General features: G+C 41.7%; 1 protein-coding gene across 3 annotated transcripts in view; it reads right to left on the reverse strand.

Annotated features, from left to right (window-relative positions):
* Window positions 1-16,509, reverse strand: part of TMTC1 (transmembrane O-mannosyltransferase targeting cadherins 1) — a 133,912-nt gene that overhangs the window by 63,736 nt on the left and 53,667 nt on the right. For all 3 annotated transcript variants that reach the window (XM_014876957.2, XM_088165422.1, XM_088165421.1), the window contains one exon: window positions 7,741-7,930. In XM_014876957.2, coding sequence (XP_014732443.2) covers window positions 7,741-7,930 — 190 coding nt within the window. The remainder of the gene's footprint in view (window positions 1-7,740; window positions 7,931-16,509) is intronic.

A 16,509-nucleotide genomic window follows, 5' to 3' on the forward strand; every position in this document is an offset into this window, starting at 1 on the left:
CAGACAGTGAGATGTTATGCTTGGAACACCTGACTGCGTGTGCAGAAAAGCTGCATCCAGGAAAGCTGGTAGTGCACAGCTGCATAAAAGCAATGATTGTATTACACATTTTCAAATGCTTGCAGATCTAGGAAGTAAGTGCATTATCCATCAAGAGACACACAGGCTCAAAGAAGCTGCATGACTCTCTGCAGACCACAGACAGAGGATGACACTTCTTCAGTTTACTCCTACAAACCCTTAGTGCAGACTGCACAGAACCCTACTTCATCTATTCCTGCTGTACCATTCTCTTATGAAGCCACAGGTGGCTCAGCAATGTGACTCCTCACCAGCCTGCATTAAACCACTGGCAGCATCTCACCTGGCAAGAGGTCAGCATCTGCAAACACCCACTCTTGCACTTTCCACATATACAGCATTAAAGATAAAAGGGATGGTGTAGAAGCATGTCAAATTCACTCTCTATTCATGCAGAAGGTGATAAAAAGAAAGCATTAAGCTCATCAGGAATTAACTCTAGCGATTTATTCCTTCAAAGGAAAAAAAGATCTCTGTGGTTGTAAAGTTCACAGAAGCACTGGGTGTTTCCAAGTCCCACCTCACTGGTGAGCACACAGATGGGCCATGGCAGAGCTGTACCATGCTCCACGTACCATCAGCATGGTCTCCTTTAGGTCACCAGCAGAAACCTGGATGGGACACAAACATCTTTATCTACTGTGACCAAAAAGGAGGGCACTGTGGAGCTGTGGTTATTTCACTCTGCTGCCTGTGCTACTGCTTCCAATCATGCCAAAAGTTGGGTGTCAACAGATGGTCCGAAAAACTCAAGCATTTGATAAGTAAAAGGTAACTTACCAGCTTCAAAACTGACTCAGACACATCTTAACTAGTTTGCTTCTAGGAAAAGAGCCACAAATTCTGTAGTCACTACGCTTTATTAGGAGTTTTATTTTTTCATCTCATTTAAAAAAAAACCAAACAAACTAAAAATCAGCCTCTTCTTGAATGCCAGGCTTAGTAACTCACTCATTTCCTAAAAGAACTGAATTTTTCTTGGTGATCATCTAGTTTAGATAGAAATAGCCATAGATTTCTAATGCTATTTTGATAATCACTGCTGACTGCTTATTAACTACCTGACACACTGATACTATTTCAAGTATTTGGCAATAGAAACTCCTTCACAGCTCACCAGCAGTAGTACCTATTTAGGGACTGGTGCACAGGCAAACATACACCAGTCAGAACCTGAAACCAAAACCCCTGAGAGGAGCACTTGCTTCCTCACTCATGATTATCTGAAGAGAAATCCTTGGTGCAGATCTCAGACCACCCTAACAAGATCGTTCCCTCCCCATTTCCAGAGGGAAGGAAGTCCTGGTCTGTACAACAGCACATTTTTCAGAAATGCTGAAAATGCCTAAAAGCTTTACGTGCATGAGAACTGTGGGTGCTCAACACCTCTGGAAATTTGGCTTTCAATTATGGAATTAAAACAGAAAGCAGTCCTTTCCCATTTCCTTAACAGGGCACAGAAATACATCCCATAATATTTTATATTAGTATCTTAGAGTAAAATTTTGATGTCTACTATTTTCTTTTTCCCCGTAGAAGTCAGCTACCCATCCATTCAGCTGTGTGTTTACAGTCTTTCTCACCCAGGTTTCTGAAATTCCCTTAAGATATAAACTCATTTTCCCGATCCTTAATCTCTGCAACCTCTAATTCCACTTGACAAGTCAATTTAAGCAGGATGAAGAAGCACACAAATCTTTGAAAGAGATGTGGAACATTCCAAAAGGAAATAGGAAAATCAACAAATTTCTCCAGGAGTTACAATAATCCTTTTGACCTTGTGGTTGCTTTTCCCTGTCTCTTTCACTCTGTGACTGCAGGCTGCTTGACTAGGTGGGGAAAACAAAACAAAACAATTCAATAAAATTCAATGCACAAATCTGCAGTATATAAAAGCATGATCTTTGGAAAAGCAACTCGGTTCATGGTGAATTTGCTCTTGAGAAGGTAACATGGAACACCACTAGCCTAACAAAAACCAAAATCCACACAATAGCTTGGCACCCCAATGTTAAACTAAGGCCAAATAGCTACAATGAACAATCATTATCTCTCCTAGCTGTAAATTTCTTGCTCCCCTTTCACCTACACCCTTCTGCTCACCCTTACTACTGTGCCATTTCAAAACCTTTCAGCTCTGAGTAGGCCTTGAAATACTAACTCAAACCAGAAGAAGAAAATGGCAAAATAAAAAGAGTAATTCAGTGCTAATGTGCTGAAATGGGACAACTACCTGCCCCCATGATAATTACCTACACCACTTACTGTAGGCAGTAAGAGCCCATTCGGTGAGATGCTGAATATATTCTTAGTGAGCCAAATCAGAACTACTTCAAGCTGTGGTTTTATTTACTCAGAGCACCATGCTCCAAACCTGTTATTTTCAAACATCTACCTAGCAAAAGAAAATCTGACGCAAAAAGTATTTTGACAGTTCTTGTGTTCGCTTTTGTAATCCACAACAGCAGTCACATACAGACTAAGGCAGCTTTTCCCTTTAGCTTCAGTCTGTCAGCTGGCACAGGGAGCTCCCTGGGAAAGCATCCCTGCTCCTTCCAGCCCCACAGGGACCGCACGCAGCTGATGCGCTTGCAGCACTCGGCAGAGCAGAAACGCGGCTGGAGAGCTCGGGGTGCCTCAAGGGGCTCCCCCCTTCCTCCAGAGGAAGCCACTAAACAGAGTCTTTCTGGCTTATTATTCTCTCCCTGCAGCAAATATTAACAACAGAAGCAGCACAGAAAAAATTCGCTGCTAAGGATTAAGAACATCAGTCCTGACCTTCTCTCTATGGGGAAGGAATTCAAGTGGCCCTCAGGAAAATGAAAGCAGGATTTATTTTAAATGGACCTTTTATGGAAATAACTGTGGTTTCCAGCTCGTCAGATAGACTCCATCAATAAATAGCCTTATTCACCTTGCTGTGCCTTTGAAGCAGGTATTGTTCTGGAAGTGTTATGGCATATAAATTTTGCTAGGCATACTTTCTAACTATGCTGGTACTACTGTAGAATATTATAAAAGGCAATTGTTCCCCAGAAAGGACCGTAAGCTGTGATTTATTAATGAAATGCCAAACCTGGAAAACGAAGCAAAGGTCTCACGAGTGCAGGGTAAATTAAATAGCATGACAGAATACATATAATGAGTGCTAGCAAAAACAACAGAAACATGCACACAAAGAGAAGATGCAAATTCATTCTTCTCCTGGATAGTACTGAACGTTGTCAGCTAAGAAATTTAGTTTGAAAGTCACTGAAGAATATGCTCAGATGATATCCATACATATAATCCCCCAGATAAATGGCAATATGATCCAATTACAGCACAAAATAAAGTCATCACAATATGGTATAAAATGCCTTGTCTTGGCTAAGAAGCACCATGCAGGGAAATTCAAAGAGGCAGCATCTCCTTTAAAATTAGATCTGAAATAAAAAACAACCAACTGTAGCATATGAAAGCTCAGGATAATACATATGTCAGTCACATGCACTGACTATAACCTGAAAACCATCACAATTTCCTGTACCATATGTAGCCACATCATACAGAACAGCCAAGTATGTTCTTTAAAAAAGTTATAGAGCACACTAGATGTATTTTTTAATTGATGTGAAATGAAGTAGCATCCCCTCCTCAGACATGAGCAAACTGCTGCACGTCATTACGTGCTCCTGCTGAACAAGCAGAAGGTGCTGTCAACCACCAGAAGGTAACTTTATAGTGCTGGTCATGAGTACAAATGCATGAGGGCCATCAGTATGAGGTGCAATACACTCCCCCCACACTGGCCAGGTGCAAAAGCCACTGCTCTAAGTTGGTTTTCCAGATCATCCCACTGCATTACGTACATGAGTTTTCCCAGTATCAGCCCTCCATATATCAGGTACTATAGAGAAAGTGGAATCCTTTCCATCATGTGTTCTGTAAACATACATCCACAGCTAAAACTACAGCACAAGCTGCTAATTAGGCAGCAACCTAAAAATGCCATGCAGAGTGTCTTCAAACATCTGAAGGGTCTTCCTTTCATGCTCATTGAATTATCACGATATGTCAAAGAAATAACTGTCGTCCTGATGATAATGCCAAGAATTGTCCTCCCTCCAGTTCACCAGGTGCTAGTTGTATCTTCCAGCAATAAAAGGCAGTGCCATGGGCCCTTGGGCAGCCCAGTGGCCATCTGAAGCACCAGATTATTTTTTATGACCTTGTGACTGGCATGCTTGATACTCATTGAGGGAATGCCTAATCCATTTCTTGGTACCTTTGTAATCCATCTGGAAGTCACACCACATCCATTCCTCACAGCCAAGGCTATCTTTGACAATGAACAATAAACAAATGTCACCCTCTTTTCCCAACTATTAAAATTTCTCTGGGATGCAGGCGTTTTCAATAGCACCCCCAGGCTTTGTCACATGCCCAGCACACTGCCTGAAGCCCGTGTGAAGAAGTTCACTGCAAAGAGCTGAGCAGAGCAAGTCTTACTTGGGGAGCTGTTCACAGGGAGCTCTCCAGCTGCTAAGTGAGAGGGATTCACACTACGCAGGAGAAACGACACAGAGAATGGAAGTTATACACAGGGAGTTAACAAAGCCATTTTTTAAGTGTCCTCCTCACTAAGTAAAGAGGAAGACAACAGTGAAGGTGCATAAGCAGGATGAGAAGGGAGACTTCTCTCTCCAAACAAAATGGAGAGCTGCCTTCTCTGTTTCTGCAGTTTTCAGCATTAAATCCCCATCTAGTAACAGACATGTCCCAAGGAAAGCACCCATGGGTAGAAATCTTCCACTGTTTCTTCTCTTTCTTAGGTATAACAACGTTCACAAAATGAAACAAGAAAGCTTTGTGCCTTAGATGTCCTTTATCAGCACCACACATACATGCCCAACAGAGTTATTACCCTAATCACAAACGTCAACAAATTAGCCATGTTTAAAATTCAACGACTACAAAGGCAGAAATCCAATCCATGCATTCTCTAATTACAGTCCACACAATATATCCTGTGAGTCTCCTGTGAGTTTGTGTTGTGGATGCACACACATCACCTCTTGCCACTGAAAATCAGTTCAATGTTCACTGGACCAATGTCTTCACCACTGCCAAAATAATTTCTGTCATCTCCATTCTCCATGCTGCAAAAAGGAAAGCAATGGTGTTGCTGAGAATGAATATGAGGTTTTGTTCTTTTTTACCCCTGCAAACCTACACTCTAAAGAGAGAGGCACACAGACTGCATGCCTGTTCACAGTCATTCCTTAAGGAATTGCAAGCTCTCTCTTCCAGGTTAGACCTTGCAATGAAAAAGGAGAGAAAAATGGCTACTAAGACTGCTCTGTTTGCTTCAAAAAGAAAGCAGAACATCTTACACTTTACAAAATGTGAGAAATCAACTGATACATCTCGTGCTGCCTCTAAGCTGTAAAACACTGAGCTTGTTTGGGGCTTGACTGAAAAATGGTCCTTCTTGGGGGAAGCAATGCCCTATAAAAGGCCACTGCTGCTGCATTTGGAAAGATGCTTTCCTAAGACTCTAATCCAATGAATTGTGCCTGCAGTTCACGTGCCCTGAACTTCCCTCTCCTTGTTATAAAAGGGATTGTTTGAAGTCAAATGGTATAATTTATTTCCAGGAAATGTGCTGCTTCCTGTTTGCTTTCCTCGATAATTCATATCGCTCAGCCCAACACACTCATCTTCATACCACTGAATGGCAGCAGTGCGATTCAGAGATTGTGTGAGTTGTTAAAAATAAAGTAGAAAATAGCTTCAGAAATGCAGAATTTCCTGAAAAGCAAAATATTTCAAGTTATACTTCTAATTATATATATACACACGTGCTCCATCCTTCAAAGTGTTCAAGGCCAGGTTGGATGGGTTTCTGAGCCACCTGATCTAGTGAAAGGTGTCCCTGCCCATGCCAGGGAGGTTGGAACTGGATGATCTTTAAGGTCCCTTCCAACCAAACCCTTCTGTGATCCTATATGAAGGACTGAGGGAAACATGGCCAGGTTGATCCCCAGGAACCATCACCAGTTCCATGTTCACCATAGGTTTGTTGGAGGATGCAAGTCCTCATGAGAGCACTTTGTCAAGATGGTTCTAGTTTTACTGGATTAGATACAAAAGCAGATCACTTCAGATCAAATTTATTCAGTTTGGGGTTTTCAAGGATAAACACAAAGGAATCTTTAAGATTCATTTCAAAGCATCTAGTAAGTGCCCAAAGAGTAAAATTCTTTGTCGTAAAGTTAAATGTTGTTTAACATTAACAGTGATCAAGAGCAAAATTGAACTTCTCACAAAAAAAATACAACTTGCAGTTTCAAATCACAGTGGTATTCATAAATCCAGACTGAATAGTTTTTGGGTTTTTTTAAAGTAATAAAAATACTATAAAATCTTTTTCAAGCAAACCAACAATATTCTTCCTACATATAGTTCTGACAGCAGGAGAAGAAATAAAATGCAAACAAAACTTCAAAGAACATGCAATGAGATTTTTCAGGAGTCTTCAGTACTGGGCTAATGAGAATTTTATCATTAACTTCCCTAAGAACAGGATTAGGTATAATACAAACAGCTCTGAACATCTCTAGCAGTGAGTAATGAAGGCAGGAGGAATATGAGATGATGTGCAGCCTGCAGGTAGAACTGGCGAATACCTAAAAGGGTGCTTTCCCATATTTCCCGTACAGCAGCTGTCAATGTATTATCTAAATTAATGACTCTGCAGTCTCAAACTGTTTGGTTCATTTTCTGTCTCTTATCCAGAGCACAGGGAAGACTGCCAGGGTAAACTGAAAATGTACATGACCTGCACATTTTAGCATAACACAAGTATTAAAAACCTGACACTCTTCAACTATGCTTTTCAGCCATACATACATTTAAGGAAGATAAACTTCTGTAGTATTTCCAAAGTGACTATCAACACCTTTCCTAAAGAAGCTTCCACAACTCGACTGAAAGAGAAACAGCTTGTAACTCCCTATGAGCCACAAAAAAAACCTCTTCCATGGAAGTGTATATCTGACTTCTGACAAGGCTTGTACAACCTCACTTTCATTTCTGCAATATGATTAATGGTACCTCTGAAATGCTGAATTGGGAAGAATGGCTTACCAACTATATTATTTACACTAAAGAACAATTTCCAGGTTGTTTCCAATTCCCCACATTCCATTACTCTGCTGACAAAAAAAAATCTTCTCATCAAGTGGTATCCAATGTTTAGGTTTTAGAAGCATAGCAAAAGTGCAAATAATAGAGGAATTGATTTTATTTTCAAAAGGCTCTGCAGATGACAGTTCCCACTCCTGTTTGAAGTAAGTGACAAAAAGCCTAATGACTATGGGAGAGGCAGAGATGCTTAACAACATCAGTGGGGTTTGGATCATTAACAATAATTGAATGTAAGAGTCTGGGCCAAGTTCTGCCCTCAAATCAGACCAATTAAAGACTGAGACATTCAACCAGAGAGACATTTTCATCAGTTGAGCATGCCTGCATTAGTTATTACTGGTATGGTTTTTCACCTCATTCCAGTGCATTCCAGAGGAAAATATGTGCTTACCAACCATTTCATCTGAAGATTAACAGAAGTACTTTGTTTTTTCTTTTTATGTTGTATTGCACGGCTTTTGGTGTTACCTTGAATGCAGCAATGCAGTGTAGGCTGAGTAATGCCATCACCAGCACCAGGAACACTGTGGCTAAGTTCCTCACATCCCAGATGGACTCGACCAAAGGGATGCTGCCGACCTGCCAGTCGTAGCACAGGGTGATCGGTGCCAGCAGGAGCCACGCATTGAAGGCCAGAAGGTAGGAATAAGTTAAAAACCTGCAAATGAAAACAGGTAATGTAACACAAGGAATGACTGACAGCACAGAAAACATTTTCCTCTGGCATTTACCACATACCATATGGGAGGAGGAAACAACAAAAGAAAAAAACCTAATCAACAACATTGCACCAACCAGCAGCACCACACCTCTCTGTCAACAGAGGTGCTACCATGGGTGAGGGGCACTTTAACAGGTCATTTGAAGAAATAACAAAAGATCAGAAATATTCACATGGTTTCTATGCACCAGCCTTTGGAAAACTAACAAAACTTCAACTGCCATTTGAATGTTAGATTTTTGAAGTGACTTTCTGCCAGCTTAAACAATAAATGAATAACTACTTAAGTACATACATATATATTGAACTTTTACACAGTTCACTGCATCACTGCTGCAATACAAAATATCCCTCGAGCTCTTTTTAAACTTACAATTTAGGATTTCTTCCATCTGCACAACATGGAGCAATTAAAGTCAGACCCTTCTCTCTTTTCTCTTTGCAAATCAAGGCACGGGGAGAAAATACAGAAAAAAGGAGGGTTAGGGTGATTCTCTGCTGATCCCATTGCAGTTTCTTAGGACTGGCGCCAGATTGCATGAGATGTGCCACTGAAGTGATGGGGAAGTAGGAATTTCAAATTGTTGAAATCTTCAATAATTGTTATTCTCAATAGAGAGGAAATTAATGGGGAATGGAAATGGGGAGCATGCTGTCCTCTGGGAAGTATGCAGGGCTTTCAAAGGATTGAAAAAGAACAGCATGTGTGCCACTGGGTTAAAGAAAACAAGAAAAACAAATTAAACCAACATCCCTCTCTGCCCCAGGCTTTTACTTCTTGGCATCTACTCGCCAGAAAGTGCATCTAAAGTTGAAACACTTTTATGTGCAGGAGACTGCAGATTGATTATTCCAGTAATTGTGAAGTCAACCAAGTAAAATTTTGACAGCCTTCAAAGAGACAAACCCATCCTTGGCTTGTAAATGGCAAAGTCCACATTGTATACAGCACCAAAAATGGCAAATACTCAATAAAAGGAAAAAATAACATTCTATCCTACATAGGATTTCTTCCATATGAGCCTGATTTGGCAGCTGTTATCATACCCAGTTGCCATGGTATCTTGCAGGTTTATTAAAATGGTAACAAAGGATGGCAGAAATGTCAAGGCATGTAGACAGAGGATTATCTCGCTTGCCACTTACAAACATGCCCCTCTGTGGTCAAAATGCAGCCCCTTACAATAGCACTTACAACATTAGATTTGTGGCAGAATGGTAAGACACTGAAGCTAAGTGTGACTCCAGGCAGGAAGTTCCCAGATGGGTGTTGGGCCCTAAATTTCTGTGAAAACATATTAAAATAACTACAAAGTTAGGGTATCAGTTTCTCTTCTCATCAAAAAAACAAACATCTCCAGCAGCACAGTGACCCAAAAGCAAGGAGGCTTACTGAGCTGGAATGTTTCATTGTAAACAGTTAGAGAGGCACATTCTCATTTTCCCACAGATCTTTCTAAACTCCCAGTTCTGGAAAGTGGACTATTCCCACATTTTTAAGCCATTTGATACACTTTACTTACATGGCCCCCATTTTCCTCCCTTTCCCCACCCTGAGGTACTAAAGAAAAGGGAAAGAAAGAAAATCCATCCTCTCTTAACAGAGGCAGCGATTAAAAAGCCAGTTCCGATTTAAGAGAGCATCCTTCAAATATATAACCTAATTTTGCTCAAACGATTTTAAAAATTTTGATTGTTCACTCTTTCTAAGGAAACAAATGTGTTTTCTAGTCACCAACCCAATCTCTTCTGGCGCACATTACAGAGAAACATAGCAACACAAAATCTGGTGAGACTTAATCACACCAAGGCACTCACTCGTGACATTATGTGTGGCCTGACCCACCTCTGCTCAGCCACAATAAAACAGACTTTTCCATCAGCCTCAACACATCAGCTCAGAAAAGGCTGCCAGCATTTATTTAAGCTACTTACTTTAAAGCCCAACTGAGATCCATTTCCAGCTTTATTGTTAAAACAAAAATACGTCTATTTAGATGAATCTGAATAATGTCATGGCATATTATATTGTTACTACAAGTGTGTATATTTGACAGGACTTCCAGAAACACTGAGTTAGTTTTGCACTTGATGTTTTAGAAAAGCCCAGGTTTTGGAGGGAGTGTCCTTTTATGCCCTGGCATATTAATATTTTCAATAGGCATCACAGTATTCATAGAAGTTTGTATGCAAACACAACACACATGAGAAAACCCTCCCCTGCTTACTCAGACTGGGATGCTGGGTAGGAAGGAACAAGATGACATTTGGGATCTTTGCAAACTGCAGCATTGCAGTTAAGGACAGACTAGTTGCTTTTCTGCATCTTCACTGATAAGGCAGGAGCTGATATACCCTTACACAGCACAGGATAAACAGTTTGCTGCCATAACAAATTGAGTCCGCTTGATTTTAAGAGGTATTCAGAGTAGCCAGATCATCGTGAGTTAATGCATTCCTGCTGGAAAGGTAGGACAAGCTGCTGTGGAAGAAGGGAAGACAACTCCAGCCACTCACTGATCAGGACAGGTTTGTAAACAAGTGTCTATTTCCAAGTGCTTGTGAGGTTTCAGTCTTCCTTGGGAGCCATGTGCACAACTTGCTGCCAGAGGCGGCTCCCAAAGGAGAAGCACGATCGCTCCATTCCACTATGGCAATAATTAGTCTTTAAATTCTCTCTTCCAACAGGAGTGAAATATTTTAAAGCCTGTGACAATCATTACCACCCGTGTACACTCAATTGGTTGGCCTCTGCAGACACCCTGCTGGAGAACCCAGGCCACATCTCCTGGCTGAGCCCGAGCTCCCTCACTGAACGTGCGTGTGACATTAGCAGCCACGGTAACCAAGATACATGAAGGCACTGCCTGACTTTTGGAGGCATTTGTAAGCAGCAACAAAGCCTTGAGCAGGCTCCAAATCAAGCAAAGGTTTGGATATGCCTTCAGCATTGGTAACCTGTCCTTGAACATGATGGATGGCTGTATAAAATAAAGCACTTATAAACTATCGCTATTGTAGATACCAGGAACAGAAAAATAACAGGATGCTAATAATAGTTACTGACAATCCAGTGCTGCTTTTTATTTCTGGCTCCCAAAAGCATACGATATGCCTTCACATCTACATGACTTTCGTATCACAAGCCTAAGGAGAAAGCTGAACAGAGGGGAAAGTTTGGAATAAACCTCTTACCAAAGCTGACACCTCAAGGAACTAATTTGCAAATTTTGAAAAAACTTGAAGAATCTGAAATCACTCTAGGAGCTAATTACATTTCAGCAGCCTACCTGAAATGGCAACAAGAGAATTTTTTTTTAATTAGTTGACTGAGTGAATTACATTTTAAATTAATGATCTTCTTGATATTGCTTCGGCTGTCTGCTGGCATTCCAAGGGAGAAAAATTCCTGCCTGTAGCATCTCCCACTCTCTCAGTTAATCCCATGAAAATCACAGTATTTATATATAATGCTTTGTATTTATGTATAGGTGAGGTGACTGGAAGATTCGGCCTCTTAACTGGCAAACAGTTTTCCCCCAGGCCAGGTAACAGCATTTGCATTGCAGCAAATTTTTTATTTGCAAATTGAACAGAGAAATCCAAGTTTCAGTGGATATCAGGTGTTCTTTTCACTTCTCATCGTCTCAGGCATGCTCAGAAAAACACAGTTCCTCCTGTAGGTAGCCAGTGTTGTCATGGCAATCCAGTTTGTTTAGTTCTAAATTTTTGTAGTTTCAATGTTCTGTTGCATGCTTTAAGACAAATACAGGATGACTCATATCAAGAACTTGCTGCAGAAAACAACTCTCTGAACTGATTGTTTCTGCTGCAAAAATGAACATAAAGGGTACTACTCAAAGCCATAACCATATGACAGGAAAATACGTGAGGAATTATCTGTTACCCATTGCTGTAATAGAGACCAACAAGCTTGGAAAAGCTCTCATCTCAGCCCTGCCAAACCCAGGCAATCAGAGCACAAGGAATGTGAGACTAGGTAAAAAAAAAATCCAAGAGTTATATAAATTTATGAGGTGTTTCCTGTCTTTTCTGATTTTGGAGCAGCTTAAGCTTTCTTCCCACAGCACCCAGGGACTGAGACTATAGATTTCTTTCTAAAACTGTGCTACAAGAGCGATCACAAAGCCCTGACCATGTCCCACCAAAGCTGCAGGCAAAAGTGGGGGGCCAGGGATCCTATTTTTTCTAAGTGCATACTGTGCTACAACCAGTCAGCCACCCAGTTCTGGGACAATCCATCCCATTCCTGGCAGACAACCCTACCCACAAAGACCCAGCAGGGCACCCACCTGCAAGGGAAACCTCTCCCGGCACTGGGGATTTTAGCAAAGCAAAGGCAAATCATTCTCCTGGCTGGGGAAAAATGGACCTCTCTAGAAGGCAGGTAATAAGTGTACTTAACTAGTACTTGGGGAAAAAAGAAGGGGAGGTATGAAGCAGGTGAGGATCTGAAACAGAAGCAGGAATAGTTTTTGCCCTTTCAGAAGTCACAGACCCTGATTATGCTCTTCTGACACGACCTGCACAGTGCCAAGCACTCAGGGAGGTTTCAGTTCACTATAAGGGTAAGAAGAGCTTTTTTATTAGGGAAAAGAGCTTCTCATTTGTATTAACAGCTGAACCGATTTCGGCTCAAGGCTCTCTTCATCCTCTTACAAAGCCCTAAACCCAAGTGTGTTTGACAAGTCACTTCACAATAATGTCCTCCCAGGACACATGTGGCTGCAATTATAACCAGGTGGTGGTATTTCGGATATTGTCTTCAAGTTATATATATTTACACTCCCCCTAGGGAACTCCTAGTCCAGTCATACCTTCCCACACAAGTTTATTTTTCTGCTCTGTATATTGTCAGCCTAAACATTTTCTTTTCAGAGTCTCAGAAGAAAAAATTCCCACTCTGTCTATCCAGCTCATTCAGAGATAGTGAAGTCAACTACACAAACAAGCAGCAGACAGACAAATTCCATTTAATATCCAAATGAGAGTATAAGTTAGACAGAAAATATTTATAATTAGAAAAGTGCCTGTATTCCCTTTCATCAAACCTTTTGCATTTAGAGAAAAGAGCTGCCAATCAGTAGAGGACAGGAGTAGGAAAAACAGGGATAAACAGAGAGCTGTAGCTTGATGAATAGCAAGGTAACTCCTCTGGAAGGTGGGCTTGTGTGCACCAGAGGCATGGAGAAAAGCAGGCGGTGTTGTCTTCTATAGCTACACAGCCTGAAGAGCTTTAATCTGGTGAATGGCTCTCTCTCAGTTGTTTCAACTCTGTGGCTAAGAATCTGAAAAATACCAAATTCTTTAAGAGTAAAGAGTTTAAAAGAGCCTGTGAGTTAGCAGTGAAACATAAGCCTCCTATCAGGATCTCAGTGCTGGAAAACCTGGGATTGATCTCACACTGGTTTCCCTCTGCAAACCCCTGTGTGCTGTGGGTGAGGACACGCCTTGTGATCACACCTGATCCTCAGCTCCTCACCGACAGCAGCACATTCCAGAGTCGTGCAGCCCAAATTCCCCAGCAGTGCCCAGCAGTAGGCAACTGCTTCAGGAAGAGGATCACTGAGGCAGCAAGAGATGGAGGGTTCTGTGGACAGCCACTGAGATCCTCAAGAGCCTCATTTCTGAAAATGGCTCGTATCCCAGAGCATTACCCACCCAATGCTGGTGGAAGCCAAAGGGATGTTCTGGGCACACTGCTTTGCCTCAGAGACTGGCCACTCCCTACTCCTTCTGCATGGAAGTATTTTGGAAAGCAAAATGCTTTCTGGCCTGTAGGAGTCAATGGCCTCTGCTTTGGCTGCAGCCTCTCTACTCCATATGCAGACTCTGGCAGGGAAAGTTTGTTCTGTAACTAGCACTTGAAAGAAGCACCACGGCCTGTTAAAATGCCTATCAAATCCCAGAGCAGCACTACCAGGGTCTATTCATCATACCAAGAACACTTGTATGAGAGAGATGCTGAAATATGCTGAAATCTTTCATGTGGTTCTGGGAGCACCACCTTCTCCGCAAGGTGGCCTCTGCTTTGGAGCCCCATCTTCCAGCCAGGCCTTCCCCCAGCTCCCAATGCCCCTTGAAAAAAAGACTACAGTTTACATTTAATGTATGGGCTGTCTGGCCCCTGGGTAGGCACTAGAGCAATTTTTACCGACACTGTTGTTCTCCCTTTTGTTAGAAGTGATCCCTGAATGCTGGGTGCCTGCAAAGATTACACATAGGGCTGAACTTAAACACCTTTGAGCCCGCAACAGAAAGCACTGACAAACCAGGCAGAACTTCACCACTCAGGCAGCGTGTGCAAGCCTGGCTGATTAAGAGCTGATATGTCACAGGGGTCTCTTTTAATGCTCTTTTCTAGCCTAAGGTCCATGAAAACTCCGTATCAAAGTAGTTGCTACACTTGACTTCTACTTCCTTTGCAGAACTGGCTGGCACAGGGATCCATTTTCCCAGCAGAGGTCCATGGTTTGCCTCTTGGTAGTTCATTCCCTTTGAAGTTACAACTGAAATGATTAAATGCATTGCTCAGAAAACAGTCATAAATCTCTGTGAAAAGGATTATGTGCCAGTTTTTATGTATAAGCACTTCTTCAGCTTTCTGCAGCACTGAATTCTCATTTACCTGATTGAAACAGCAAAGCAATACAGAAAGCCAGCTTACAGTGAGAGCGGTTCAACCACAGGACAATGTTATCTCAAGACAGCCCAAGTAGAAATGCATTAACTATTTAAGGAAGCACCACAAATAACCTGCATCACGCCCAGGGTGATCAGCCACCAGAGATCACAAGGCAAATGCCAGCAGAAATTAGTGTAACTTGACTCCCAAAGGCATAGTTTTTAAAATATAGACTTCTAGTTAGAAATTACAGGTAAGATTTAAGCTGTTTCACACAGCTTGAGACATGCTGCACAATGGATTTCTCCCTTGTCTTGCCACAGTGTTGGTAATAAAATCTGTTTATCCAGAGGCCTCCTGCTTCTTTCCTCCCAAGAAGAGCAGAAGAAAAAAACATTGTGCAAAACATCTGAAGCATGTCAGTCCTCCACTCAACACCCTCCTAACTCTGGAGCTGCACTTTTGGTACACTGTTTACATAAAGCTGGGTAGCCCTCAAAACGTTTTTAGTTGCATTCTCCCTCAAATTTTGTCTTATACAAGCAAGAATGTTTGAACAGAGGTTTGGAATTGGTTTTTCTATCTCAAATGTTGCTTACCCATAGCAGATTTTGAGATCAAAGTCTGTTCCTTAAGGTAAGGCCAGTGGAGACAGTACATCCTTCCTGCAGTGCACAACAGCCTGGATAGGCAGGCTTTCACGGCAGGGCTTAGGCACGGCAGGATTCCCAACACCTTCATTTCTGCCTCCACTGAGAAAGGCAATGACAAACGCATCTTCTCAGACCACTTCTGCCAAGCAACACAATCAAGACCATGGAAATGTGGCTCTCATTTATGTCACTAAACTTTGAGGTATTTGGGAATATTGCTTGTAATTTTAACAATTGTAATTTAGTGAGCATGATGAACAGATGACTGCTTTTAAAGACTGAAAAACTGTCATTATTTTAGCATATTATGCCCTTCAATTGTTAAAAAAATCATTATCTGTCTACTTTAATTTATACATTTGTGTCATCCAAGATTGGAGACAAGTTATATAAAACACATATGCATTTTCTAGGGCCAAACTGAGCCACATCAAAGGTCTATCCAGCAGTGACCAGAAGTCCATGCCAAGTAAAGCATAAAAGATGGTAATTTTCCCCCAGTTCTTAGCTGGGGAGTTGGATGAGTTGGAGCTTCTGAGTTAGATGTGGCTTCTGCATATTTAGTAACCTGAATTTCTTATTTCAACTTGGCAAATCTCTCTTTGAGCCTGCATAAACGTTCAGCACACTCCTGGTATCCTGCAGGAAGAAGCTCCCTAGCTCAGCTACCTGTTGCAGGCCACTTGCTTGGCTTGCTTGGAACCTGTCTTCTCTGAGATTCATTTCATACACCCTAAGTTCTACGTGCCCCCATCCTCCACACAACCATGGATGCACAGACCTCTCACACCCCCAGTCCTGTAACGAATGCTATAGCAGCTCTAAGGGATCACAAATTCTGACCTCACAACTCAGTGCTTTTTCAACCCCCTACCTTACACCTACCCCTAATGTTGACCCCAATAAACCCTGGAAAATTACAATGCTCCGTCGGGTTCATCCTATGTCAGCCAAGACCCCAGCCCAGATCTAACTTCATTAATTTCACAAAGACTGCCACACATTTCCAAACTACTGTTTATCTTTTTTTTTTATTCCACTGTTATCAGCCTTCCTTCTAGTCCCACAGAGCTGGCCAAGTCTTAGGATAATTTTCAACTCTGTTGAAAACCATAACATTTACCCTGGCAAGACATGCACAAAAACCACATTTCTAGCTCAAATAAAGACAACTCCTTGAAAACAGAAAACTCCCATTTGTGACCTAAATGGTCTTC

Source organism: Sturnus vulgaris, chromosome 5, assembly GCF_052056855.1.
Source record: "Sturnus vulgaris isolate bStuVul1 chromosome 5, bStuVul1.hap1, whole genome shotgun sequence".
NCBI lineage: Eukaryota > Metazoa > Chordata > Aves > Passeriformes > Sturnidae > Sturnus > Sturnus vulgaris.